This window comes from Strix aluco, chromosome Z, assembly GCF_031877795.1.
Source record: "Strix aluco isolate bStrAlu1 chromosome Z, bStrAlu1.hap1, whole genome shotgun sequence".
Taxonomy (NCBI): Eukaryota; Metazoa; Chordata; class Aves; order Strigiformes; family Strigidae; genus Strix; species Strix aluco.
The window spans coordinates 63,435,854-63,461,831 of NC_133971.1; the positions used below are offsets into that span (position 1 = coordinate 63,435,854).

At 43.0% G+C, this 25,978-nt stretch overlaps 2 protein-coding genes across 2 annotated transcripts in view; one reads left to right on the forward strand and one right to left on the reverse strand.

Annotated features, from left to right (window-relative positions):
• Positions 1-455: 455 nt before the first annotated feature.
• Positions 456-25,978, forward strand: part of LMNB1 (lamin B1) — a 29,705-nt gene continuing 4,182 nt past the window's right edge. The window contains 7 exon segments of the mRNA XM_074813316.1: positions 456-915; positions 918-1,014; positions 17,148-17,301; positions 20,799-20,924; positions 22,815-22,890; positions 22,893-23,031; positions 23,966-24,191. Of these exon segments, the coding sequence (XP_074669417.1) occupies positions 675-915; positions 918-1,014; positions 17,148-17,301; positions 20,799-20,924; positions 22,815-22,890; positions 22,893-23,031; positions 23,966-24,191 (1,059 nt within the window). The 5' untranslated portion in view covers positions 456-674.
• MARCHF3 (membrane associated ring-CH-type finger 3) overlaps positions 24,084-25,978 on the reverse strand; it is a 109,823-nt gene continuing 107,928 nt past the window's right edge. Inside the window, exon 11 of the transcript XR_012621737.1 lies at positions 24,084-24,132. The gene's annotated coding sequence lies outside the window, so the exon portion shown is untranslated. The remainder of the gene's footprint in view (positions 24,133-25,978) is intronic.

Genomic DNA, 25,978 nt, shown 5'->3' on the forward strand with positions numbered 1-25,978 from the left:
TCACTTCTTCTCTCGCAGGCAGAAGCTGCATTGCCGAATGAGAGCACCTCCCCCGGGCCGAGCAGTCGCTGCAGGCCGGCGAGGAGGTCGGCAAACGAGGGGCGCTGGGGGCAAGGGGGCACAGGCCGGCGGCCTTGGGGAACCCGTCGCGTACTGGAGGGGTGGTGGAGGGCCGCACAAGGGGACAGCGCGACCGCTGTGACTCCCTCACACTGCGGGGACCCACCGGGCGTGGTTGGAGGGCTACTGAGGACGCCCGTCCCGAGCCAGGGGCGGGGTCCGGCTCCCTTTGTCCGGAGCCGGCAACAAAGGCGGGGGCTGCAGCGCCCGCGCCGCCTCAGCCGCCGCCTCAGCCGCCCCGCAGGGCAGTCGCGGGCGGTGTCGGGTTTGGAATTTAGTCTTCAGCTGGCGGCGGGGAGCCGGGGCGAGGGCTGGCGGGAGCGGCCACATTGGGTCGCAGCGCGGAGCCCGCCGGTGAGGCGGAGCTGCTGGGATGGTGGCCGCGGCCGCCTTGCTGACCGCTCGCCTCTCCGGTGTCTCGGCCCCCACCGGTCTGGTGTCGGCCTGGTTCTTCTGTTCCCGCCGTGGCACCTCCTGCTTACTTCTCCTCGTTTCCTTTCCGCTTCCCCTGTAGGTCGTGCTCGTCCCTCCTGCCGCCCCGCCATGGCGTCGCCATGCCGGTGGGGACACGGCGCCGGGGCTTCACTGCCGCTGCGTCGCTGAGCCCCGCGCGCATCTCCCGGCTCCAGGAACAGGAGGAGCTGCGGCGGCTGAACGACCGTCTGGCGGTCTCCATTAACAAGATGCGGGGCCTGGAGGCGAAGAGCGCCCTGCAGCAGCAGGCCACCGAGCAGGACCGGGTGCGCGGCTGCGAGGTCACTACCGGCCTGAGGGCTGCGAACGAGACCGAGCTGGCCACGCCCGCCAGGTGCTGGACGACGCGGCGCGGGAGCGGGCCGGGCTGCGGATCGGACTGAGCAGGATCCGCGCCGACTACGACAAGCTGTTGGGCTGGTGAGCGGGGACACGAGTGGGTGGCCCACGCGTGTGGTGGGTGGGTCACGCAGGAGCCGGCGGTCGAGCTGAGCGGTGCGCGCAGTGGCGGCCGTTCCTACCCGCCGGGAGGGCGGGGGCAGCGCGGCGCCGGCCGCCTCGGCATTGAGGGGGTGAGCGGGAGGCAGCGCTACCCCGCTCCGCTCCGCCCCGGCGGGAAGCGGCGGCCCGGGCCCGGCCCCCGGAGCGCCGCCGTGCCCGCCGCCTCCGAGCTGCGCCCCTGGGGAAGACGGTGGCGGACGCCCGGCTGCCCAAGAGCCGCCGCCGTGTGCCCATCGCTTCGGAGGGCGAGTCCTCCGGGTGGAGCGGTGTTGGCGGCACCCTCGAAACTTCGTCCGAGTTCACCCTGACATAATTTGAGATTGGAAGGCCCCGGGGTTTGAGTCGGGCTGCTCCTTCACCACTACCCTCCTCTGCACAGACTCTGTCCGTAAGGCTTAAGCTGCTTCAGGATGAAAAATGCCCAGTGATGACAGTTTGTGTAGTGGCTGTTAGGGGCCTAGGCTCTTAAATGTGCTTTCCGGAAGATGTTAACTTCATATACGAAAATACATGAGTAGATAACAAGAAGGGTTTACTTAAAACAAAAAATCACTGTAATTTCTGGCCACTTTGCTGCACATTCAGATGTTACAGAAGGTAGATTTGTGACCAGATAGCCTCAAGATTCCAAGCTTTATGACACAGCTCTAGGATCTCAACTCTTGCCTGATATCACAGAATCATTCAGGTTGGAAAAGACCCTTGGGATCATCCAGCCCAACCATCAGCCCTACTCTACAAAGTTCTCCCCTGCACCAACATCTCATCTAAACCACCCTTAAACACATCGGATGGTGACTCCACCCTCTCCCTGGGCAGCCTATTCCACTGTCTGACCACTGGGAAAAATTTTTTCCTGATGTCCAGTCTGAGCCTCCCCTGTTGTACTTTAAAGCTGTTCCCTCTTGTTCTATTGCTAATTACCTGTGAGAAGAGACCAGCACCAACTGCCACTCGATTTTGCTGCTTACACATTTGACTTGATTCAGTTATGTGTTTTGCTTCCTTGTGTTTACCTTAAATTTTATTTCTGTGGCTGCTGTCATTTTCCATTAGCAAAAGAGAATCTTCTGTTTGGGCTTTTTTTTCTGTAGTTAGGTTCCACTTACCATTCTTGGGACCACAAAGTTTATCAATGTGTTGATGTTGGGAAAGAAATGAGCAGAGTTATTAATCTTGCTTTACTTTTGTATAACCAGTTAATTTTGATTTTCAGTTAAATACACTCTCAGTCCTTGTTTTTCATAATAAAAAGATATTTCATGTGTGAACCAGCATACTGATGTTTTCATGTGTCTGCAGACAGCTCCAATATCTTTTGGGCTCTTTTTATTTAAACAGAAACAAACCATGAGCTTCTAATTAGTGAGTCTAGTTGTTCTTGTGGTTACTTCTCAGTGCCCCATGAAGGTCTTAAAGAGATTATTGGCAGTTGCGGGGAAAGCAAGGTGTAGCTGCGGATGAGCACGAAAATGATGACTTGAAAGTCAAACCAGGAGTTTCCATCTCTTGGTGACTTTATGGAGAAAGATACGCTCTTCTGTCAGCTTCTCAGAAGAGTGTATGTGGAGGATTAGGCTCGAGGTGCAATCAGTCTATAATAGATTCCCTTTCTGTGGCTGTAGTTGGGTCACTTAATAATGTCAACGTGGAGGTTCTTCATATTCTTATTTACATGTTCCTGTGATGTGATACTCGGCAGAAACCTGATGATTTGGGGGCGAGCAGGGAATTGCTCTTGTGCTATACAGCTATGACCTCTTATGAAGAGTGATTCTTACTGCTTGATAGTCTGTCAGTACCTGTCTCAAGCAGATCATCTTTGTACAACACAGAATACAAATTATAGTTCAGGACAAGAAATCCTGAATAGTTTAGTAAAACAAATAGTTAATGGTATTTATGGCTACTAGATTCTACATAAACTTGTATGTGGCTGTTTGTTGTTGTTTGGTGGCAGACCTTACTATGACATCCAGTTTCTTAAATTGCCTCAGAGTATTTTTAAGATGGATATCTTGGGGATATCTAAGCTTATCTGTAATTCTATTTACAGAGTCTTAAGAATAAAGTTTGTTTTTTCCACCTGTTTCAGAGCACACTCCCTGATGGCATCTTTCTTAAAGCTGTTAAGTAATATTAAAACCTGACAAATACTCTTAAAATGCTTTGCACAAGGGTGCACAGGAGTACTGGTAGTCGTAAAGATCTTGGTTTGCAAGGTATGATGAGAACGTGTGTTCTCTTAACAGAATTTTCCTTGCCCTTTCAGAAAGCTGAAGTGCAGCATGGTCTATGCACTGACTTTAGTTTAAATATGGGTAGGGTAACTGTAGTAGTTTGGATCTGACTAACAGAGCCACCTGAAAAAAAACAGGGAGTTTTCTGGCATGTTTGGTGTCATTGTTAGATTCTCACAGAATAAACTTTATCTTGCCCTTCTTTGCAAAATACTCATGCTGATGGTTGGAGTGAGGTTTGTCTCATCTATCCTTGGTTGTTAAAGGTTGCTGGCAGATGCACAGCTGAGCCAATCTAGCAGTGTGTTGTTATGGAAGCAAACAATTGCCTTGCGTTCTCATCACCATCCTACTTGTGGCTCTGACTGTCTTGGTTGTTTAACGAGCTAACTTGGATCATTAAAAAGGTAGAAAGATGCTCACTTCTGCTATCTCCTTTTCTGTCAACAGAGAAGTACCAGCACCTGCAGATAAGACTTGAGAGCAAGGGAAAGTAGTGGGGTGAGTTGGTGTTATGGAGGGTCTCAAATAAACAAGCAACCACCAAAAATTAAAAATTTATTGTCAACACCATTAACTAGCCTTCTGCAAATTACAGGTTTGAATGTCTGTGAGAGGAGAACAGAACAACTTCCTAGGGTTTAACGACCACCCAAAACGCTCTCACTCACCTGACAAGTGAGGGCTCTCAACCTCGAGGACCTGCTTAGGACAGCGTCCCGACCCAGGTCACCTCGAGGAGTTTCCTTGGGCGCCATCCTGACCCAAGGGGAGAGTCCTCAACCGCAGCGTGCTTTTCCAGTGGACAAACTCAAAATGGCTCCCCCAGGGGACTGCATTTATACCCAGGCTGAATCTGATCTGTAGTCAATAGCGGCTCCCATTGGCCAAAAGCCCCAACTACCGTGAAGCCCCAAGAACAAAGAGTCAGGAGCTGCTACACTTCAGCAGCCAAGAAGCTCTATGTTTGTTGGGCAGGTGCACCTGCCACAGTTGGGACTGTTTTGTAAACTGCAAACTGTTTGCTTGACTTGGGTATAACTGGTAGTCCCAGCATAAGAGTCAGATTAGTGGTGGCTAGTTATTTGGTTCCCTTTAGAGTCAGTGGAGATAAATTGTGGGAAAAGTTGCTCTCAGGATGTCCTGGGTCTGTGGAGGGAGCATAGATGATTCACCGCTTAGTTGGCTGAAGTTGGGCAAAATGATTTGTGTTCTAGCTGGCCTTCCTGTGCTGTTTGAATATTTTTGCAGGTTTCCCCAGACACACATGCAACTATGCTTTCTCTAGTTAGTGCTACATTCTTCTGAAGTGCTTTATCCATTTATTTTATTACCAGACATCCTCTTTCAGTCCCTTGCTTGATTAGTGCATCAAACTCAAGCTTCTAGTTACTTTCAAAGTGTTGTAGGACTTTCCTTATCTTTTTTTTATCAAAATTAATTTTAAGGCCCAGTCACCTATTTGTTGGATTCTCTGATTTTTTCCAGCTTCAGTCTCATATATATGGTGTGATTTTCTGAATTTAAGTGCTAGAAGCTTCTTCTGTCCACATTTTTAATCCCTCAAGAAAAACTGCATTGTTTCTGTAGTTGATACTGGTATGTATAGTGGACTTGTTGCATACTTCACTTCTAGAGTGCCTGCCATGCACTGGGTACTGCTGTAGCTAAATAAGTATGAAGGCTTCTCTGGATATTTCAGATCTTAAAGAACTAGGAAAAAAGTGAGATGAAAAAAAAAATAATCTCCCTATTTCTGTTCTGAGGAAGGGATGGGGAAATGATATGCATGATTGTGAATGTAAAAGGGTGCTTGTGACAGGATGAATGGAGATAAGCCAAAATAAATCTCTTATCTCAAGACTGTATTGTGGAAAAAAATCCATGTACTTTTGAGTTTAGGCATATAGAACTCTTGGATAGCTCTTAGGAGGTGAAGAAGGCGGTCTTGTCTCTTCCCTAATTTGTGAAAGAATTGAAACAATTTACCAATTTGACAGTATTTCCAGTTAATTTTCTCTTTCCTGATAAGGCAAGACTTTACTGTATGCTTTCCCATTGGTGATAGCTGTTGTAGAGACATTCCTCTACTTCCTTCCTTCAAATAGTATGCTCAATTGTGATTGCTGTGTTTCTGCATTTAAGGGCTTTAGAAGACGTGAGTGATAGTTTTAACAGTCTAAGCTCATGCTGCTAATCGAAATTGGTCTTGGAAACTTCAGGATTCTTGCTCTTACTTTCATAGTCGCCCATTTTCTGTGTTGTGTGACTGCACAGTGAACTGAAATGAGAAACTGATCTGGCTGGGAAACTAGCTGCAGTCCTGGTCACTGTGCTGTAGTATGGGCACTGTTGGCTAGAGAGAGTGGTGCTGGAGAATGGCTGGGATTCACAAGAGTGCAGTGTGCCTTCATCACTATAGCAGGATAGCCATGGCTGGTAGCTAGACTACTACAGAGACTGTCCTTTCAAATAGGGGTATCAGGTTATCATTAGATTCAAATTGATGGTGGTGAGGTGAGGAATTATGGCTTCAATGAAGATCTGTCTGTGAGTGGAGGATTAAAGGCATTCTGGGCATGTAAGCTTTAATGTTGCATAGAAAAAATGTCTGTGCAAATGGATTTCCAACTATTGGACTTGCTTATGAAGGTGAAAGCAGGTAGTTGCCTGCAAATAGCTGAATCCTCAGCTAAAGTCTCAGTGTGTGATGATGCAATTAACACCAAACTCCTAGCTGTTAATTTTAGGTAGTGCCCTTCCTACAACAGAGCAGTGTGGCCTTGCCTTAGACTTCAGATTACTGCAGATGTCATGTTCCTTTAGAAAAGAGCAAAATAGAAAATGCAGGCAAAGTAGTGAAAGATATGATCCTTAGGCATTTCATGTCGTCATTTAAGTGGCAGATACAAGAGTAGAGCTCTAAATTGCTCCGTCACTCCAGCATCCTACAGACTGGATTAAGTTTCTGCTTTTGGGTGGAACTCTATCATTCTTTCATCATTTGCAATAGCTGCAAACCAGGGAGAACTGTAGAGCCAAGGTGGTGGAGGAAAAATCCTGATGTGTAACTCGAGCAATTAATGTAACAATGGTTTACACTGTGAAGTTTGACACAGCTGTGTTATCTCTGTGTTACAGTGTTCAACAAGGGCAGTTCAGTAAGTCAGGCTTATTGTTACTGTTGTGTTACTCAGTCTGCTTATGGGTCAAGTTTCAGGATAGACTTCCACTGGTGAGGTGAATGTTCATTATGGGGACTTATTTAAGTGTAGAGCAGGGCAGAATCCCTGACTGGAGTTGTCAGTATTCTGATTTGTCATGCGAGGTAGTCGTTGTGTTTAGGAAGCATGAGTTGATGATGTTAATGCTACTTCATTTAGGAAACTCTTTGTTTACATTTGTATTTGACAGGCTGAGATTTCGCTGTGGTAGTTTTTCAGTACTGAAGTAAATCTGCTCTCCTGTAAGAGGAGACAATGTGATAAAAGTAACTTTGAGAGAAATTATGTGGTTTATTGAAGTTACTGGAAAAGGATATATAATGGTCATTGATCATCAACTGTTTTATAGAGTGTAAGTATTTATAGTAAATGTAATTGTGACAAGGAACTAGTTTTATGCATTTTTAGTGTTTAAGATACTATTTCTCTGGCTCTCTTGCTTTGTATCTTCAGTTGATCTTATCTATATTCTGAAATTAATTTCTGCAGTGGGATTAGGCAGTAAACTATATATCAGCAATACCTTGGTATCAGCCAGTGTCTTGAATTACTGTGCAAGTGTGTGGCACTTTGCAGCTAGGACCAAGAGCAACTACTCACAAGAACCATGTTGTGTTAATGCAAGTGAAGTTGTAACAGCTGTTCCAGGGTTTCCTGTGATGTTTATGTGGTATGCTGTAATGAGCTAGATAAGCTGTTTTGAGGAAGCTGACTTGAAACTTTTTGAAACATGTTTTCATTATTGTAGGTGGTTTTGGGAGGTTGGGTGAAGATTGGTGGCTGGGGAACAGCTGAGCTTCAATCTGAAATCTGTAACTGTTGTAATGTCTACTGTAGAGAGTGCCTAGAGAAGTAAGGAGAGGAGTGATTGACTTGTTGCACAATAATTAAAGCAATTGAAATGTAAGAATGTAAGTTATCCACGAGTGTCTTCCAAGCAATGTAACAGTGGATGAAACAAGGATGTAACAGTGCAAGAAACAATTTGCTGTAGGTTTAATGGTGGTCTCAAATACATGGACATGTAATAACAACATGGTAATGGGCAGTGACTTGATATATATGCACTGCACGTGTAAAGGTTCTGCCTAGGTTGGTGGTTAGAGTAGTAGGGTTCCCATGGTTGAGCTCTTCAGGGAAGGGTCACTGCTGAGCAGTAGGTGGCTAGAGATGATGAATGTTTAGTGTTGATTTCAAACACTCAGCAGCTGTCTCCAGTCAAATAAAATGGGTGACATGAGACAAGCTGAAACAAAATTACGTATATTTATTTACAGGAAAGGCAAGCTTGTCCAATTACTCTTGTCATCTTGATCTATATACAAAAGCTTGAATGCTTTTAGACAGATATTTCTTATGTTACTGTAAATCACTTCCTTGCAAAACATAGCCTTACTGTTTTGTCTGCTGTAGGGGGAAAAAGTGGAAAACTGACTGCTAGCTAAACAAAATAAAGCATTAATGAGTATAGTTTGTTTTTTTATTTTTATATTTCAGCAGATGTACTGCAGCAGATGTACTGCAGCTATCAGGGTTATATGTACTCCAGAGAGTGGCACTGTAGAATGCTTATTGCTGTCAGGTTGATTGAGTGGTTGGAGGGTATTGGGGAAAACAGATTGCACTATTTTGTTGCAGTGTGTGCTGAGCCATTTCTAAAGTATACATGGCTGTAACTCCATCAGTGAGAGCTGTGCTGGTAATGCTAGGTAGGAGTGAGACAGTTCTTTACAGTCCTTAGTGTCTGTATTGAGTTACATGTTGTGAGCGAAATCTCTGAAGTGCAGGTTTTCCCTGAAGTACAGTGAAAATGAATGGGAACTGGCTGGTTTGTGAGCAGATCCTAATTCTACATTATTTTAAAATAAATTACAGTTCTATGGCTAAGATGATCCACACACTTTGAAGTCAAAAGAGAGCAAAACAAGCTGCTGCTTTGAGGAAGCTGCAAGTCAGCAATTATTTCATTGTTTTTATTTTTCTTTTATGAGCCAAACTACTTGAAGGAGTACAGTTCTGGCTAATTTCTGAACACAGCCACAGGAAGGTGTTTGAGCTTTTTATCTGTTGTTTTGAAATTTAGCTTTGGATTTCTGTGGAGGAAAAAGCTAGCTATTGTCAAGAGGCTGAAGTTCTTCCTGGTAAAAATTAGGTTTAAAGGGGAAGTGTATGTTGTACACATCTGGTGTGTGTTTTTGTAAGTCACAGAGGTTTTTCTGATCTTGTTTCACTTCTTTCCCCCATTCCTTTAGGACTGGGATGACACTGAGTTGCTGAGATTTCATCTGTCTTTCAGAGTGTGAAGTGTTGAGCTCCAATTTCTGTTTTCCTTCTGAGAATGTGTTCAGATGAGCTGTCTCATCGTTGGACAACTCATAACACTAACAACAAACAGTGCTTAATTTTAATTCTTTTCCCCTGCTACTGTGACTTCAGTTGCATGAAATTGTAATATGGCTTCGCAACCTATCTTGTTGCAAACAAGCAAGGAATGGGACTGATGTAACTGATAATACACTACCTGTATGACTAAATTAGGTATTGGGTTTTAATCATATTGTTGTTGCTAGTCCATGTTATACATCTTTTTCTCTGTCACCCCAATTGCAAGAGCTTTATCTTCAGGTGTCTACCAGTTTGTAATTGATAGAGGTGTTTACATTAAAAGAATTAGAAAACCAAAGTAAATTTATGGTATATGGGGAGTCTTCCTGTTTCAGAGTCCAGGATAATTTGGAGCAGAGTCAGGGGTGGCACACTATGGCCCTGTGTATGTGCAACTTTCAAGTTTCAGGATCCAACCTGAGAGACTTGGTTTCAGCAGGAAGTCTTGCCAGAGAGCCTGTGTGAAACAGTTTCTCAGTGTTTTGAATAAAGCTTCCTGCAGCAGTGATCAAACAACAAAGGCTTGATGATGTGGGCCCTCATATTTCCCAAGAGATGATGAAGAGATTATTACAGACATACCACAGCAAGACACCTTTCCTTTCCTCTTTTCCTCCTCTGCTGTGCTGCTTCCTTGTGTGCTGCAGTTCCTACAGGAGGCCTGTGAATAATGCAGAGAGCTGGAAGTAGGAGCCCATGTGGCCAAAACCTAAATTCTGTGCTTTTGTCTGAGCTGTGGACCCAACTGATCTGAACTGTTGGGTCTAAGAAGTGATATGTAAAATGCCATGGAGGGACTGGATAGCACTGAACAGGAGAAATGAAAAATACAGTTGAGTATAGAAGAGCGTATGTGTCACAGGTTCTTGCAGTCTACCACTTTGTGGTGTTACTAAGCAGGAGCAGGATTAGCTAGTGCTGGATCTGTGATGTAAAGCCTGCCATCTTGTGGCTGTAGTGCTAAAACATCCATTAATTTTATTTCTACAGGTGTTTTTTTTGCAAGCCTTTTGCACACACCTCTCGAGCACAATGTTAATTGCACATGCTTGCATATAATATGGGAGAAGCATCTTTTAAATTTGAGAGTCTCTCCTTTTAAAATTGTGTTGATTTTAAATTAGTCTTATTTTGCTGAGAAGCAATGCTGTTTCTTTTAAGCAGTACAGTGATTAAAGTAGTGAATGTATTAATGCTTTAACACTTTTGAATTTTGTTCTTAATCTTTATCCAATTTTCAGTCTCAACAGTTTAGTGTTTTCAGTTGTGATTTTTTCACTTCTGCAAAGAGAAGTGTGAAAACTGAAGAAGAATATGCTAGCTGTTGCCTTACTGAGCCTGAATCTGTCCATTCTTGTAAAACGTTCAGAGTTTGATTAGAAGCATCTAGAACTTCTGTATGCTACTGTCCTTACTAGAGAAATCTGTGTATCCCAGAGAGAAAAAAGAATCAAATTCAAGGTGGAAGAACTTGTGTTACACACTTAAACGCAGCTGCTTGTGCTATCTGAAGCCCCCAGGTGCTGTAAGAGAAGCTGGCTGCAGAGAAGCCACCCTGGCTGAACAGGGAGCTTTGACTGCCACTCAGGGAGAAAAGGAGAGTTTACAGCTTCTTGAAGAAGGGGCTGGCCACTCACAATGATTACAAAGATGCTGTGAGGCTATGCAGGGCAGAAATCAGGAGGTCTAAAGCCCAGCTGGAAATTAATCTGGCTTCAGCAGTCAAAGACAACAAGAAATGTTTCTATAAGTATGTCAACAGCAAAAGAAAGACCAGGGAGAGACTCCATCCCCTGATAGACACAGGAGGAAACATGGAAACAACTGATGAGGAAAAGGCTGAGGTGCTTAATGCCTTCTTTGCCTCAGTCTTTAATAACAAGACTAGTTGTACTGAGGGAATCCAGCCTCCTCAGCCAGAAGACAGAGACTGAGAGAACAACCCCCCTGCAATCCAGGAGGAGATAGTCAGTGACCTACTGCATCACATAGACATACACAAGTCTATGGGACCGGATGGGATACACCCGAGGGTGCTGAAGGAGCTGGCTGGGGTGCTCGCCAAGCCGCTTTCCATCATTTACCAGCAGTCCTGGCTGACCAGGGAGGTGCCGACAGATTGGAAACTGGTCAATGTGACGCCCGTCTATAAGAAGGGTCGGAAGGATGATCCAGGAAATTACAGGCCTGTCAGCTTGACTTCGGTGCCTGGGAAGCTGATGGAGCAGCTCATCCTGAGTACCATCACACAACACGTGCGGGACAACCAGATGATCAGGCCCAGTCAGCATGGGTTTATGAAAGGCAGGTCCTGCTTGACAAACCTGATCTTCTACGACAGGGTGACCCGCTTATTGCATGAGGGAAAGGCTGTGGATGTTGTCTATCTTGACTTCAGTAAGGCCTTTGACACTGTTTCCCACAACATTCTCCTGGCAAAACTGGCTGCTCGTGGCTTGGATGGGCACACGCTTTGCCGGGTAAAAAACTGTCTGGATGGCCGGGCCTAAAGAGTTGTGGTGAACGGAGTTAAATCCAGTTGGCGGCCGGTCACGAGTGGTGTCCCCCAGGGCTCGGTTTTGGGGCCACTCCTGTTTAACATCTTTCTTGACGATCTAGACGAGGGGATCGAGTGCACCCTCAGTAAGTTTGCAGATGACACCAAGTTGGGTGGGAGTGTTGATCTGCTCGAGGGTAGGGAGGCTCTGCAGAGAGATCTGGACAGGCTGGAGCGATGGGCTCAGGCCAACTGGAGGAGTTTCAATAAGGCCAAATGCCGGGTGCTGCACTTTGGCCACAACAACCCCCAGCAGCGCTACAGGTTTGGGGAGGAGTGGCTGGAGAGCTGCCAGTCAGAGAGGGACCTGGGGGTGTTGATTGACAGCCGGCTGAACATGAGCCAGCAGTGTGCCCAGGTGGCCAAGAAGGCCAATGGTCTCCTGGCTTGTATCAGAAATAGCGTGGCCAGCAGGGACAGGGAAGGGATCTTGCCCCTGTACTCGGCACTGGTGAGGCCGCACCTCAATTCCTGGGTTCAGTTTTGGGCCCCTCACTACAAAAAGGACATTGAATGACTCGAATGTGTCCAGAGAAGGGCAACGAAGCTGGTGAAGGGTCTGGAGCACAGGTCGTACGAGGAGCGGCTGAGGGAACTGGGGTTGTTTAGTCTGGAGAAGAGGAGGCTGAGGGGAGACCTCATCGCCCTCTACAGCTACCTGAAAGGAGGTTGCAGAGAGCTGGGGATGAGTCCCTTTAACCAAGTAACAAGCGATAGAACAAGAGGTAATGGCCTCAAGTTGCACCAGGGAAGGTTTAGACTGGATATTAGGAAGCATTTCTTTACAGAACGGGTTGTTGGGCGTTGGAATGGGCTGCCCAGGGAGGTGGTGGAGTCCCCATCCCTGGAGGTGTTTAAGAGTCAGGTCGACTTAGTGCTTAGGGATATGAATCACAGAATCACAGAATCATATAGGTTGGAAAGGACCTTGAAGATCATCTAGTCCAACCGTTAACCTAGCATTGGCAGTTTCCAACTACACCATATCCCTCAGCGCATATGGTGTAGTTGGGAACTGTCAGTGTCAGGTTAATGGTTGGACTGGACGATCTTCAAGGTCTTTTCCAACCTAGACAATTCTGTGATTCTGATTCTGTAACATCAGCAGTCATTTTGATTCCTGAATATGGTTTTCTTTTCCCCTGTTTTTGATAGCAGCCTACTGTAGCATTATGTGGATAATTAATTCAGGCTGAAGAATGTGGGTTTGTGTTTATGTGGCATTACTTTCCTTTTCTCATTTGACTTTGTATATACTGTTTTAGAGAATAAACCCCTAGAAACTGTTTGACTGCTTGTGTAGACACTGAAGGGAAGTGGCTGCAAGTATACTTAAAATTATAAGAGCTCCTGACCTTGTTAATATAGAGAAACCAGGAAAATAGAACGTTTCGTTTTAACATTAACCATCACTTGTGTTTTACTAGCATTTATTTTTCCCGTATTTTACTGCAATATATATAATTTCACTTACACTCTTTTCCTCACTACCCTGTGTAGTCTTACCCACTTATAAAATGTTTTGAAACCTGTAACTCCTTGCCTAGGGGGGATAAAACAGGCCTTGGACAGTCTGGTAAACTCCTGAGTACATCCCTGATAACAGGGACCTAAAAATGTAAGACAAGTGCCTGATAAAATGCCAAGATAAGCGACTGGAAGGTGGTTTAAACTAACGCCCTTGAAACAAACAGGAGCTGAAGGATGGATGAGGTAACTCTATGACCATGTATGGACACGGGAAACCTCAAGTTAACTAACAGACAGTGTGAGGAAGGCTGTGTGGACCACTAAGGAGGGGAGAAGACCCTCACTCTATTTTTACTATGCGTGCTCAGGCTATGTAAATGAATTCTGAGAACCCATTAGCATAAGACTGCCTCTTCCAGGAAATCTGATGAATGTGTGATTTTTGTATATATTAGAGTGTTTTGTTAGTAGGTGTGGCACTTGTGGTGGAGTGATCCCCAGTGCTGCTAATAAAGAATACCTGCTTAAAAATTATATTGAATTCTGACTGTTCAGTGAACCTCTTTGTTTCAACACAAAACCTAATCTGAGTGGTAATCTGAAAAGCTTGTGTGTGTTTGTTTGCATAAAGACAGACACCTGTACCTCTGCACCAGTGCAGTTTCAGTGATGGCACAGACTATTGTATACACAGGATTTGCATATTATAGAATCATAGAATCATTCAGGTTGGAAAAGACCCTTGGGATCATCCAGTCCAACCATCAGCCCTACTCTACAAAGTTCTCCCCTACACCATATCCACCAACATCTCATCTAAACCACCCTTAAACACATCCAGGGATGGGGACTCCACCACCTCCCTGGGCAGCCTATTGCACTGTCTGACCACTCTTTCTGTGAAAAATGTTTTCCTAATGTCCAGTCTAAACCTCCCCTGTTGCAGTTTAAAGCCGTTCTCCCTTGTTCTGTCACTAATCACCTGTGAAGGAGATCAGGTTTGTCAGGCAGGACCTGCCTTTCATAACCCCATGCTGACTAGGCCTGATCCCCTGGTTGTCCATTATATGACTTGTAATGGCACTCAAGATGATCTGCTCCATGACCTTCCCTGGCACCGAGGTCAGACTGACAGGTCTATAGTTTTCTGGACCCTCCTTTCTGCCTCTCTTGTAGATGGGTGTCACATTTGCTACCCTCCAGTCCAATGGGACCTCCCCAGTTAGCCATGACTTCAGGTAAATCATGGAAAGCAGCTTGGTGAGCACATCTGCCAACTCCCTCAGCACCCTTGGGTGTAACCCATCCAGTCCCACAGACTTGTGTGCATCCAAGTGGTGTAGCAGGTCTCTGACCACCTCCTCTTTAATTGTGCTGACCTCATTCTGCTTCCCCTCCCCATCTCCCAGCTCATGAGGCTGGGTGTCCAGGGAACAGCCAGTTCCACTGCTAAAGTCTGAGGCAAAGTAGGTGTTGAGCACCTGAGCCTTTTCCTCATCCTTAGTTACCATGTTTCCCTCTGCATCCAATAAAGGAGGGAGATTTTCCCTAATTCTCCTTTTGCTGTTAACAAACTTATAGAAACATTTTTTATTATCCTTAACAGCTGTAGCCAAGTTGAGCTCTAGCTGTGCTTTGGCTCTCCTAATGTTCTCCCTGCATAGCTTCACTACATCTTTATAGTCTTCATGAGAGACCTGGTCCCTCTTCCAAAGGTCATAGATTCTCCTTTTCTTCTTGAGATCCAGCCAAAGGTCCCTGTTTAGCCAGGCCGGTCTCCTTCCCCGCCTGCTTGTTTTTTGGCATACGGGAACAGCCTGCTCCTGTGCCTTTAAGACTTCTCTCTTGAAGTATGTCTAGCCTTCCTGGACTCCCACGTCCTTCCAGGCAGCCTCCCAAGGGATTTTGTTAATTAGGCCTTTGAACAGGTCAAAGTTTGCCCTCCGGAAGTCTAAGGTGGCAGTTTTACTAACCCCTCTCTTTGTTTCTCCAAGGAATGAAAACTCAATCATCTCATGATCACTGCACCCTAGACAGCCTCCAACCTTTACCTCCCCCACAAGCTCTTCCCTGTTCACAAGAAGCAGGTCCAGGAGGGCACCTCCCCTGGTCGGCTCACTCACCAGCTGTGTGAGGAAGTTTTCCTCCACACATTCCAGGAACCTCCTGGATTGTTCCCTCTCTGCTGTGTTGTGATCCCAGCAGATACCCGGGAGGTTAAAGTCCCCCACAAGAACAACGGCAAGTGACCGCGAGATTTCTCCCAACTGTTCATATAAGGCTTCATCCACCTCACTGCTTTGGTTGGGAGGTCTATAGCAGACTCCCACAGCAAGATCTGCTTTATTGGCCCTTAACCTAATCCAAACACTCTCAACCCTGTTATCACTATACTTGATTTCTGAGCTCTCATAGCATTCTCTTACATACAGCGCCACTCCACCACCTCTCCTTCCCTGTCTATCCCTCCTGAAGAGCTTGTAGCCATCGATTGCAGCACTCCAGTCGTGTGAGGCATCCCACCACGTTTCTGTTATAGCTACTATGTCACAGTTCTCATACTGCATCATGGCTTCAAGCTCCCCCTGTTTGTTGCTCATACTGCGTGCATTGGTATAGATGCACTTGAGATGAGCTAATGAATCCAACACCTTGTTGTTAGTGTGGGCCCCATTCCCTACCAGACCCTTCTCAGGTGCTTCCATGGTTGCTAAACATCTTTCCCTTCTCTCAAATGAAGTGGCAGAGGGAGAGCCCTCACCAGCCCACCATCCGTCAAGTTTTGGCATGCTTCCCTTGAGCTTATTCCTAACAGGCCCAGTTATCTCCCTGTCCCCTCTCATATGTAGTTTAAAGCCCTGTCAATAAGCCCTGCTAACTCCTGCCCCAGAATCCTTTTCCCCCTGTGGGACAGCTGCATCCCACCTGTCTCATTTGTTGCCAGAAGACCAGGTGCCTTATAAACCTTGCCATGATCAAAGAACCCAAAATTCCGATGGTGGCACCATTCTCTGAGCCACGTGTTAATCAGATATGTTTTCTACCCTCTTTCAGTGGTTTTCCCTTCCACTTGAGTGATTGATGAAAACACGACCTGAGCTCACGAGCCTTCAGTTAGCCACCCCAGTGCCTTGAAGTCCTTTCTGAGTGACTTAAGACTTCTCTCTGCCACCTCATCGTTACCTGCCTGGATAACCAAGAAAGGGTAGTAATCGCACCAGAGCAGTAACCCTCCTTTTAATGTCTCTAACCCAAGCCCCAGGGAGGCAGCAGACCTCTCTGTGGTATGGGTCGACATATGGGCCCCTCTGTACCCCTCAGAACAGAGTCACCCACTACAATTACCCTCCTTTCCTTCTTAATTGAAGAAGTCTCAAGTCATGGGGCTGAGGGACAAGGTGTGGATGGCTCACCAGATGGGTCCTCGTTTCCATCTTCATTCAGCTGGCCGTCTAGTTCCAAAGCCTCATACCTATTGTATAATGACAACTGGGAAGGTGAGGGGGGCCGAGAAGGTTTTCGCTTGCCTTTCCGAGGAAGGACTTGACTCCATTCCCCCCTGTCACAGATCTTGCCTCAGATCTGTGGAACTTTGCCATTATGTGTTATTAGAAGGGTGCTGTAAAGCTTCTGCTAATGGAGGACTGGCTTATAAATAGTTAATATCAATTTTCATTAAGAAGTTGGTCTCTTAATGGGGAATGGGCTTTTTGCAGCCTAGACAGTGGATATGCACAAGTTCCTGCTGGATAAAAGGCAGCGAAGATAATTTACTTGATTCAGCCCAATGGAAAGAGCTTTCAGATGGGAGAACTTATTTCTTACTATTAAGATTATGGTGAAGGTAGGACATCTTTACAGTGGCTAGCAAAAGAGCAAACAAGAGGTGCCTTTAATAAACACACAGTTTCCCCTTTCTGTGTATGCATCTCAGACTTGTTTGACACCGAGTTTCCCATATATTTAGGTCTCTACAGCCCAGCAAAATATTAAGCTATTGTTATATCAGATAAGAAAGTGGAACCAAGTTGATTTAAATTAACAGTAAATTTAGCCAAGACAAAATGTTCTTGTTGGTTGTCTCTCAAGTTTAATTAATGCACCTTGTTTATGAGTCAGCAGTCTACTTTGGGGACATTTCTAGACTTCCTTACCACCCTTTCTGATTTATTCCAGCTATGGAAAAAAAGAATCTGATCTTAACGTTCAAGTCAAACTTCAGGAGTATGAAGCAGCCTTCAATTCTAAAGAAGTTGTGCTGGCCACAGCTCTTGCTGATAAGAGAAATCTGGAGGCCGAAGATGAGGGTCTAAAAGATAAAGTTGTAAAGGTGAGAAGAAGAAATATTTAACCATCAACCATAACCTTTGTAGCCAAAAAATGGATGCAAAACCTGTCATCTGGTCACAACTAGAACAAACTACTGTTCACTGTCAACACTGGAAGCGGTATTGGGTAGGTGTCTGTGTCCAGTACTGTGCAGTTTATTAATAAACATTAGTGGTGGAATAGAGTGCTTTTAAAATTGCAGACTCTGAAATTGCAAGGGATGGTACTTATGTTGAAGAAAGCAAGTCAAGAGTCAAACTTGTCAAATTGTAGAACTGTTTTGGGGAGAGACTGACTTCACAAATACAGATAATGAATAATGGACAACTATCAGTTTTGGTTCTGCTCTCCATCTCTGGGCATCTGATAGAACAAAGCGGGGGGTGGGGAAGTCTTATGCTAGTTTTGTTAACCTTTTGAAACACATGATTTGTGCTTTTAAGCAACACTACCTCAAGATGACAAGCTGAGGAGACCAGGAAGCTGGTATTTGCCATGTAGAAAACTTGGAAGTTTTGTAAGGAAATTCGGTAAGTAGCATTTTAATGGCAGTTACCAATGTGAAATACCTAGAACTCACTTGTGCAGGCAATTGCAAAATGGTAGGGGGAGAGACATTAGAGGTGTAAATATTGGATTTGATTGTCAAATTCAACCATAACATGTAGTGAGCTGTACTTCTAGGTAGCTGAGGTCATTGTTATGTGAGTTCTGCTGCATAATCGTTGTGTTGGTTCTTCTGTTTCTTAAAGCTTGAAGTTTCTTTATCTGCTACCAAGGAACAGCTTGCAAATGAAACCTTACTGAAGGTTGATCTTGAAAACCGTTGTCAGACTCTCACTGAGGACTTGGAATTCCATAAAACTATGTATGAGGAGGTAAATGCTTTAGTCTCAAGAATTCACATTATTAAAGGGAAGAAGACAACTTGGAGGGTCATTCTGAGGGCCCTCCCCACCTAAATTATTTTAGTATTCTAGTAGTCTTGTCGGAACTCCCATTCAGAGGCGGGTTTACCTCTATTCTATCTAGAAGATTTCCAAATTCTTTTCTAGGAAATATTATGGTAACTCAGAGATCTTGTGATAAAACAGCTTCATGTTTCATGTTAAATTCTGCCCACAGTATTGCAGTGTACAGGTCTTTTCATAGTAATGAGAAAGTAGGTTAATAATTTCTCACATAATCCCTTTATGAGAGAGACACTCAAAACAGACTCTGACTTGTACTGTTTTTAATTTCAGAACTTTCTAATAAGATGCTTTAGAATAATGGAGACAGAAGTTGGTGAATATTTGCCCTTCAGAGTTTTTTCTTGCCACCCTCCCTTTCACTTGTGGTACTTGAGACTTTTCAGGAAGAACCTTAGAGCAGTAATGGAAGTACCTAACCATACTGTCTTTTGTTCTGGGTGCACATTTCCTTGCTAGTTGTGTTTTCAGCTTTGTTCATGTTTGAATCCTTTTTTCCAGAGACCACAGGCAAGCATACAAATAAATATGGAGAATGTTGGTTAGTGAAAATGACTGCTTAATTTTACAGTATTTTCATTTTGTGTGAGCATAGAAGATACCTAAGGAAAGAGGTGATATATTTCTAAAATCTAAGCATGAGGTTTATTTGTTGAAAATGCATACAACTCTCAGAAGGAAACGTGACTTTACATGCTGATGGTATCCTAGCTCTTATTTTGATGACTGGCTATTGCAAAATAAGGTACTATGCAGATCAGACTGGGGAAATGGCTCCGTGTTTCTACTGAAAGTTTCAATGTCAAGCTAATCTAATGCTGATAACAAGGCTAGCGAGCTAAAATCTGTGTCACTATCTGCTCAGTGTATAGTCTTCTAAAACTTGTTTTGTCTCATTTACTGTTATTTTATTTTTCTGTTTTTCTTAGAAAATCAATGAAACAATAAGGCAACGTAAAACTTGCTCAGCTGAGGCTGATTCTGGGTGTCAAACTAAATAGAAACATAAACTGACCCAAGCCCTTTGTGAAATGAGAGAGCAGAATGATGCACAAGTGTATCTGTTCAGAGAACAGCTTGCACAGACTTAACCACACCAAAGTGAGAACATCTTTTCATACAGTTGTCTGATGTACATTATTTTTATTTTATTTAATGGAAAGATACCCTAATTACTTGCATTTCAGAGGATTTTATTGTGGAGCTTGGTTTAAAATTACCATGCTTTTGAATGTAAATTTGCATTTTCAGGTCTCACTTTGGGAGCAGGTTTAATCCTCAGGAAGTACAGTAATTATAAGAGTAGGAAGCACCATGTGAAGGTGTACTGTGGGGAAAAAGTGGTTAGTACTAGGATTACTATGAGTTCAAGGAAAGTTCATGTGTTACTATGTTTCAACTGTATCATAGTCTTGATGATCAATAAGGTGTCCCATATTTTGTATAAAACTTATTTAATAAGTTTTTTGAGAAGACAGCATCCTGAGTTCTCAGACCCTGTACAAAACATGTGGAAGTTTTACCACACCAAATGACTTCTGCTTTTTACTCTTCTAGAGAGAAAGCATAATCAAGATGAAATCAGCTATACTTAATAACTTACTTCCTTTACTATGATTCAGCATTTCTGACAGGAGGTATTCTAATGTCTCAACCTGGTTTCTGTGACTATACTAGTTGCAGTTAGTATTTTAAAAACAAGATGGGATGTTGCAGCAGCAAAGTTGATACAAACTGAATTTATTAGAATAGTTTCCAGTCTTTTTAGTCTTTATAGTCTTAACAGTGCGCAGTTGCTTATCTTCAGGGCTTCAATCTGACTTGAAAAATCTTATCTTAAATAAGATCTAGCCAAAAATACTTTTTATATTAGTCTAAAAATCCTTTCATAATTGAGGCTTTCTTGTTCCCTCTCTTCAGGTATACTGTTTCTGTATTTTTTGACTCTTATTTTAAAAGTGTTTTTAGATTCCATTTCATCTGCAGCTGCAAGTTCAGTAAGTCTGTGGTACTGCTCAAGTGGATGTGGTAGTGTTCAGCAGGAATGATGTAGCCAGTCTGAAAAAATAAAAACTATTTGATACTGAAGTTGTGGTAGAATGAAGCAGTGATTCATGGCACTGGTGCTGTACTACCAATTTGCTTATGTTGGCTGAAAATTAACATAAACTTGCTTGTTCTTCAAGAATTGGTAACTTCTATTTAAGCATACTCAAAAACAGCGCTACAGTAATGAAATATATAAGGCTAAACATTGGCCAGCATGAGAACTGAACTTAGCAGTCCAACTTCAGTAATGTCTACAAGGGAAACTTTTAAGTTTTTAATCCTAGAATAAATATTGAGAGGATTGTGATTTCAGGTAGGGCAATCCAGCATGGTAATTGGGCAACCATATTTAATCCCTAAAGAAAGAGGGATGCAGAGAGGAACTTTGTGACTTAGTGTTGTGTGTGGTTTTTAGTGACTTATTTTTCTTTTATTAAAAGTTACTTGGAAACTGATGTCTTAACTTGATCTACTGCAGCTTGAGAATGCTAGACTGTCCTCTGAGATGAGCAGTTCTGTAGTCAACTCAGTAAGAGAACCACTGAATGAAAGTTGCACGCAAATTGATAGCCTGTTTTCCTATGTCTCCAGCCTTCAGAAAGAGGTAACAAGCTGTTTGTGGCTCTTCAGTCTTTCTAATTATGGTTGTTGATTTTTATATTAAAGGACTTTCCTTTAACTTATGAGCATATTCAGTATCATGACTTGAATTTGTCTTCTGTTCTATATTTTGGTACTTTTCCAAATTTCTTAATGTCTCCTTTCTAGAAAGTTGAATTTTTTGTCAGTATCCTGCTAGAGTGGGTATTTGAAAGGTAGTACTGTTAACTGGCTTTTGTGGAAGCTTTTGCTCATAGATGGGACAATTCTAGACTAGAGCGCTGTATTAAAAGTTCCTGACATTCTAAGCAATTTAGTTCTGTTTTGTAGCAATTGGACAGCCTAGCATAGGATTCCACAAAGCAACGTTCAAAGCCAGACCTGGAATATGCGGTCTCTGTCTGGTGTCTTTTTTCATCCTAGATCCAGTTAGCATCTAGAGCTCTTAAAAAAACCCCAAACAAACAAACAAAAAAACCACCCCAAAACCCCCCGAAAAAAAACCCAAAAAACCCACCCAAAAAAACAACAAACACTCAAAACAGAGTGATTTTACCAGATTAGGATGAAATGTGAGACTGAGAAAATATATCAAATAACTCTACTTGAGCATTTGTAGAGCAGGGTTTTGAGCAGAAACTAGTTATACTTAGATCACAGAGCACATAGCTCACACCTAAAAAAGTATGACATGACCTATGACATGCTGAATGTTCAGTACTAGTTTATTTGATGGGAGTAATGTTGTGTGCATTGCAGTGGAAAGTCTAGAGTGAAAATGAGAAATGTTAGGAGTTGGTTCTGAAGTGAGCTTTTGTAACTTACTAATGAGTTGAAAATGCAACAAAACATTTTTTTTAAAAATATGAGTAACATTTGGCTTTGATCCTTTCTGTGATACACTTCGAATTGTATTCCTCCTGTACAGCAAACTCTTGTAGGACTTCAAAATCATGTGTATTTCAAGTGAAGAATATAAATGCAGGGGACATTATTTCAAAATTTTCCAAATAACTTGGCAGAGACTAGTATTGAGTTTTCCCAGTTTTCCTGTTACATAGGCAAATTAGTCTCTGGAACAAATCAGGTGATGTAATAAATGTGCCTGAGGTTACACAAGAATTGGACTGAGAGTTTTGTCTAGATCTTATTTCTGCCTTTACATAGCCATCATCTTTCTTTTGGTGATTCAGTCAACAGGCATTTCTGAGGAGTTTTTTCATTCTTTAGTTAATTAACTGTGTTCTGTTGCTTATTTAGGAGTGACAGCTAGGTTAAGAGAACTTGGTTCTGAATTTGCAGAGGTGCTGTTTGTTAACTTCAGGGCTGTCAAAATCAACTTCTGCCAGTTTGACTGTAATTGTCCACCAAAAAGCCCATTTTGGTGCTGTGGGGGCTTTTTTAGTGCTAGTCAACTAGCAGAGTTTTGTTTTCCATTTGCTTTGTTCTCTTGGAAGAAGACAACTCTTACCACTGCTGGTTTGGTTTGAGTTACCAGCACTGAGCTCTGAGACTTGCCACAGGATCTGAAGTACACTGAGTTGCACTTTGATTCTGTGTGTCCTGTCCAGCACATCTTAAACGCTTTGACTCTTAAGCTCAATTTTTCTTGACATGAGTAAATTCAGGTGTAGTAACATATCTTTAGATCTCAAAAAAATGGAACAGGTAGTTCCCTTTCAAAGTATGTTGTAAGTTTCATTCGAATTTAAGGTGTTATGTTTGTTAGTAGATGGGGTGGAGAACAGGAAGTTGAATATGGGCAAGTTTGAATTCAGAAAGGGGGGAGGATGCTTTACCTAGTGTTCTGAATTCCATGTCACCTGAATAGCAGAGTTCATGGAGGTTTGGGTGAGCTTTTCTCTGCATCACTGATGTTTTCAATGCTTTCTAGACTAGAGCATGGCAAGATAGAGTGCGTGAGCTTGAGGACAACTTGGCCAAGGAAAAGGAAAACCATCCGAAAACACTAAGAATGAGCAAGAAATGTCAGAGTTGAGAAATCAGATGCAGGAGCAGCTGAGTGACTACCAACAACTTCTGGATGTTAAACTGGGACTTGATAATGAAATCAATGTATACCAGAAATTGCTGGAGGATGAAGAGAGGAAGTATGAAATAATGTAGCAACAAATGCTGGTATCTGTGTGCTTCCCTTACTTGTCTCATTCTGTTAAAAGGCAGTTCTTACTGAGAATGCACTGATTAGGTGCTTTACTACAGTTTCCAGGGCACTGTTTGGTTTTGCCCCCTCCTGTCTGACACACTTCTAAGTCTCTAGGAGACCAAGCTGCTTGAGTATCAGACCAAGAGCTCTCAAGGGAACAAATACCATTCTTCTATTAAGATTCAGCACTGAGGACATAATGAATTGTCATTTGTAGATCTGTTTGGTGCCATGGTTAATATTCTTTTCAGTGTTATTTAATTGTTAGCCAAATTTCTTCATGTATGGAATAATTTTAGTAAAGTAATAGTTGTTATGATTGCCCAGGTTATCAGCTAGCTACATTTTTCACATCTGACCCCAGAGTTTAGCAATGTTGAGAATTTTTGCCTGATAAATTGCAGGTGTCACTTAAAGTAGTTTGATACTTCAGTGCCTTCTGAATAACATCCTTCAGGTCCAGGATCATTCCTCTCAAGTGTGGGGATGAAACAGCAAAAGCTCTTGTGCCACTGGGTTTTGCAAAAATTTCCTACAATGGCTTAAGTCTCCCTACTTGTGCCATCTACCCAGGAATGCAGTCTTTGACAAATGCATAGAGATGTCTTTACAGTCTTAAATGTAGCAGTCCATCAGTATTCTATGGTCCAAAAGCAGTAATTAGCTGTTTGATTAACATTTTATTCAATTCTTCAAAAAGTACCAAAGGCTTCACTTGATTTCATGTAACATGCTTTGTTTACTGTATTCCTGTACCCGTTTGCTGTATAATTCTATGGGAAGAAGAGAAGAGCGGAAGAAAGTTTATATAAAAAAAAAGGTTGAAAAAATAAAACCAAAGCATGATGTATGTGTATTTCTTCCTTTCTTCAATATAGGTTGCAACTTTCTTCAAGCCCATCTTCCTGAATGACTGCGTCACGGGCTTCATCGAGTTGTAGTATGTGTACAACCAGAGGGAAGAGGAGAAGGATTGACGTGGAGGAATCTGAGGCCAGCTGTAGTGTTTGCATTTCCCACTCAGCTTCTGCCACTGGAAATGTCTCTATTGAGGAGATAGATGTTGATGGAAAATTTATCCACTTGAAGAACACCTCTAAACAGGTTTGAAAATGCACACATATCATGAATTTACAATTAGAGGTAGAAGACATCCTTCACACCCTTTCAGCCTTCAGGCTTCATGTTGACCCTGGAGCTAAAACCCACTGTATAATAGATGGTATTAAGAAACTAGTGTGTCATAAAATAAGCTTTCATACAGTTATCTGCATTGATGACTTCTTCCTAATGATTTTTAATGCTTTTCGTATCAATTGTTTTATTGCTAGGTTGCCCATCCACCAGAATGTTAAAACACTCTGAAGACTTCTGCCTTGCAAGCGAAAGCCTTGTCAAGCTTTACAGATTAACGTTGTCACTGATAGGAAATAGTGCAAGCAAACATTAGGCTACTTCAGAAGCCTTTTAAGAACTTTCTTTGCCTTAAAAAGCCCTGAAGGAAATACATGCTGATGCAAAATAAATGTCTGAATGTAATAAATTGCCAGTGTCCCTTGTACTTTTATATAGCCTCTCTAAATCAGAGTTTTCCTTCTTCCTTGGCTGCATCCACAGTTTTTTAGGAGCCCTCAGTTCCCATGTCAAAGCCACCTTTATGATGGCTACTCAGATTACTTCATTCTGTGAATAGGTTGGAGTTGGTACTGTGGGAAACACATATCTATTTACCAAGTGGTACTTCATTTGAGTAATAATAAAGTTTTTTCCTTATGTTGCCCTCAGAATGATGCTGTTATATTCACTACATTTTCCCCCTGCCCCTCACGCCCCCCCCCCCCCCCCCATGACTTATAACTTCTACTTAAGGAAAAAAAGCCTTATACTATATGAAGTTCTGCAGGTCATCACAGGAGGGGTTGGAGAGTGGGGACTATAATATCTTAGAGCCTTGTCTGAGAGAAGAGAGAATTGCGCACTGTCTCATTAGGACACCAGAATTACAAGACCTAATTTCTCACAGACAGCCCTGATTTCAGAGAAGGTCTAAGTAATTCTTGCCTTCTCCTGTGCTGTCTGCACCTCATCTGTGTGTAGAAGTGTTAGCTGCGTTCTTTGTTTCCAGTGACACATAGGCTTTGTCTAATGTCTTCAGATTCTTCACTAAAAGCCAGCTCATCTTGATGTTTTAGATGACAAAGATTGGTCTGATTCCAAGTGTTTCAGTCTCCTCCAATCACTGAAGGGACAGACTGCTCCAGATGGTAATACATATGTATCTTAATTATCTGCCTGGGCTTTTGGCTGAGAGTGCTGACTTCATTTACTGAATGGAAGAAACCTTGACAACTGTCTTAGTCTAGACAGCTAAGCTCTCAGATGACTAAATTCAGGCAAATCAAAGACTACTTCTAGTGAGTCAGAACCTGCCATTTTTTATCTTTTTGAGTTTTTCAGGCTTATGGGATTTCCCTCCCTACTTTGTGTACCACATGGATTTCCCTGCCTCTTATTTAACTACACATTCATTCGTCCATGGAAGGACCTTGAGTTCTGTTACCAATAGCCATGGATAGCTTATGGTTATAGCATAGACATACATAGCACTTTGCAAGAGCAACTGTTTGTAGTGCAGTGTAATAAGGTATACTTGGGGAATTTTCACAAGTGTTTGACAGTTTGTATTTAAAAATAGATAGAAAATATGTAAAATTCTCTTTAAGTATGGTAGGTTTTGTTGCAATGACCAACTGAATGTCAGCATCCATTAAGATAAATAAGATTGTTTATGTTAGATGATCTTAACTGTCTGTTTTCAGACTCCAGTGGCAACAGTTTAACGTTTGGAAACTGTTGGTGGGACAATTTAAAGATCTACTCTTGTTTTGAAG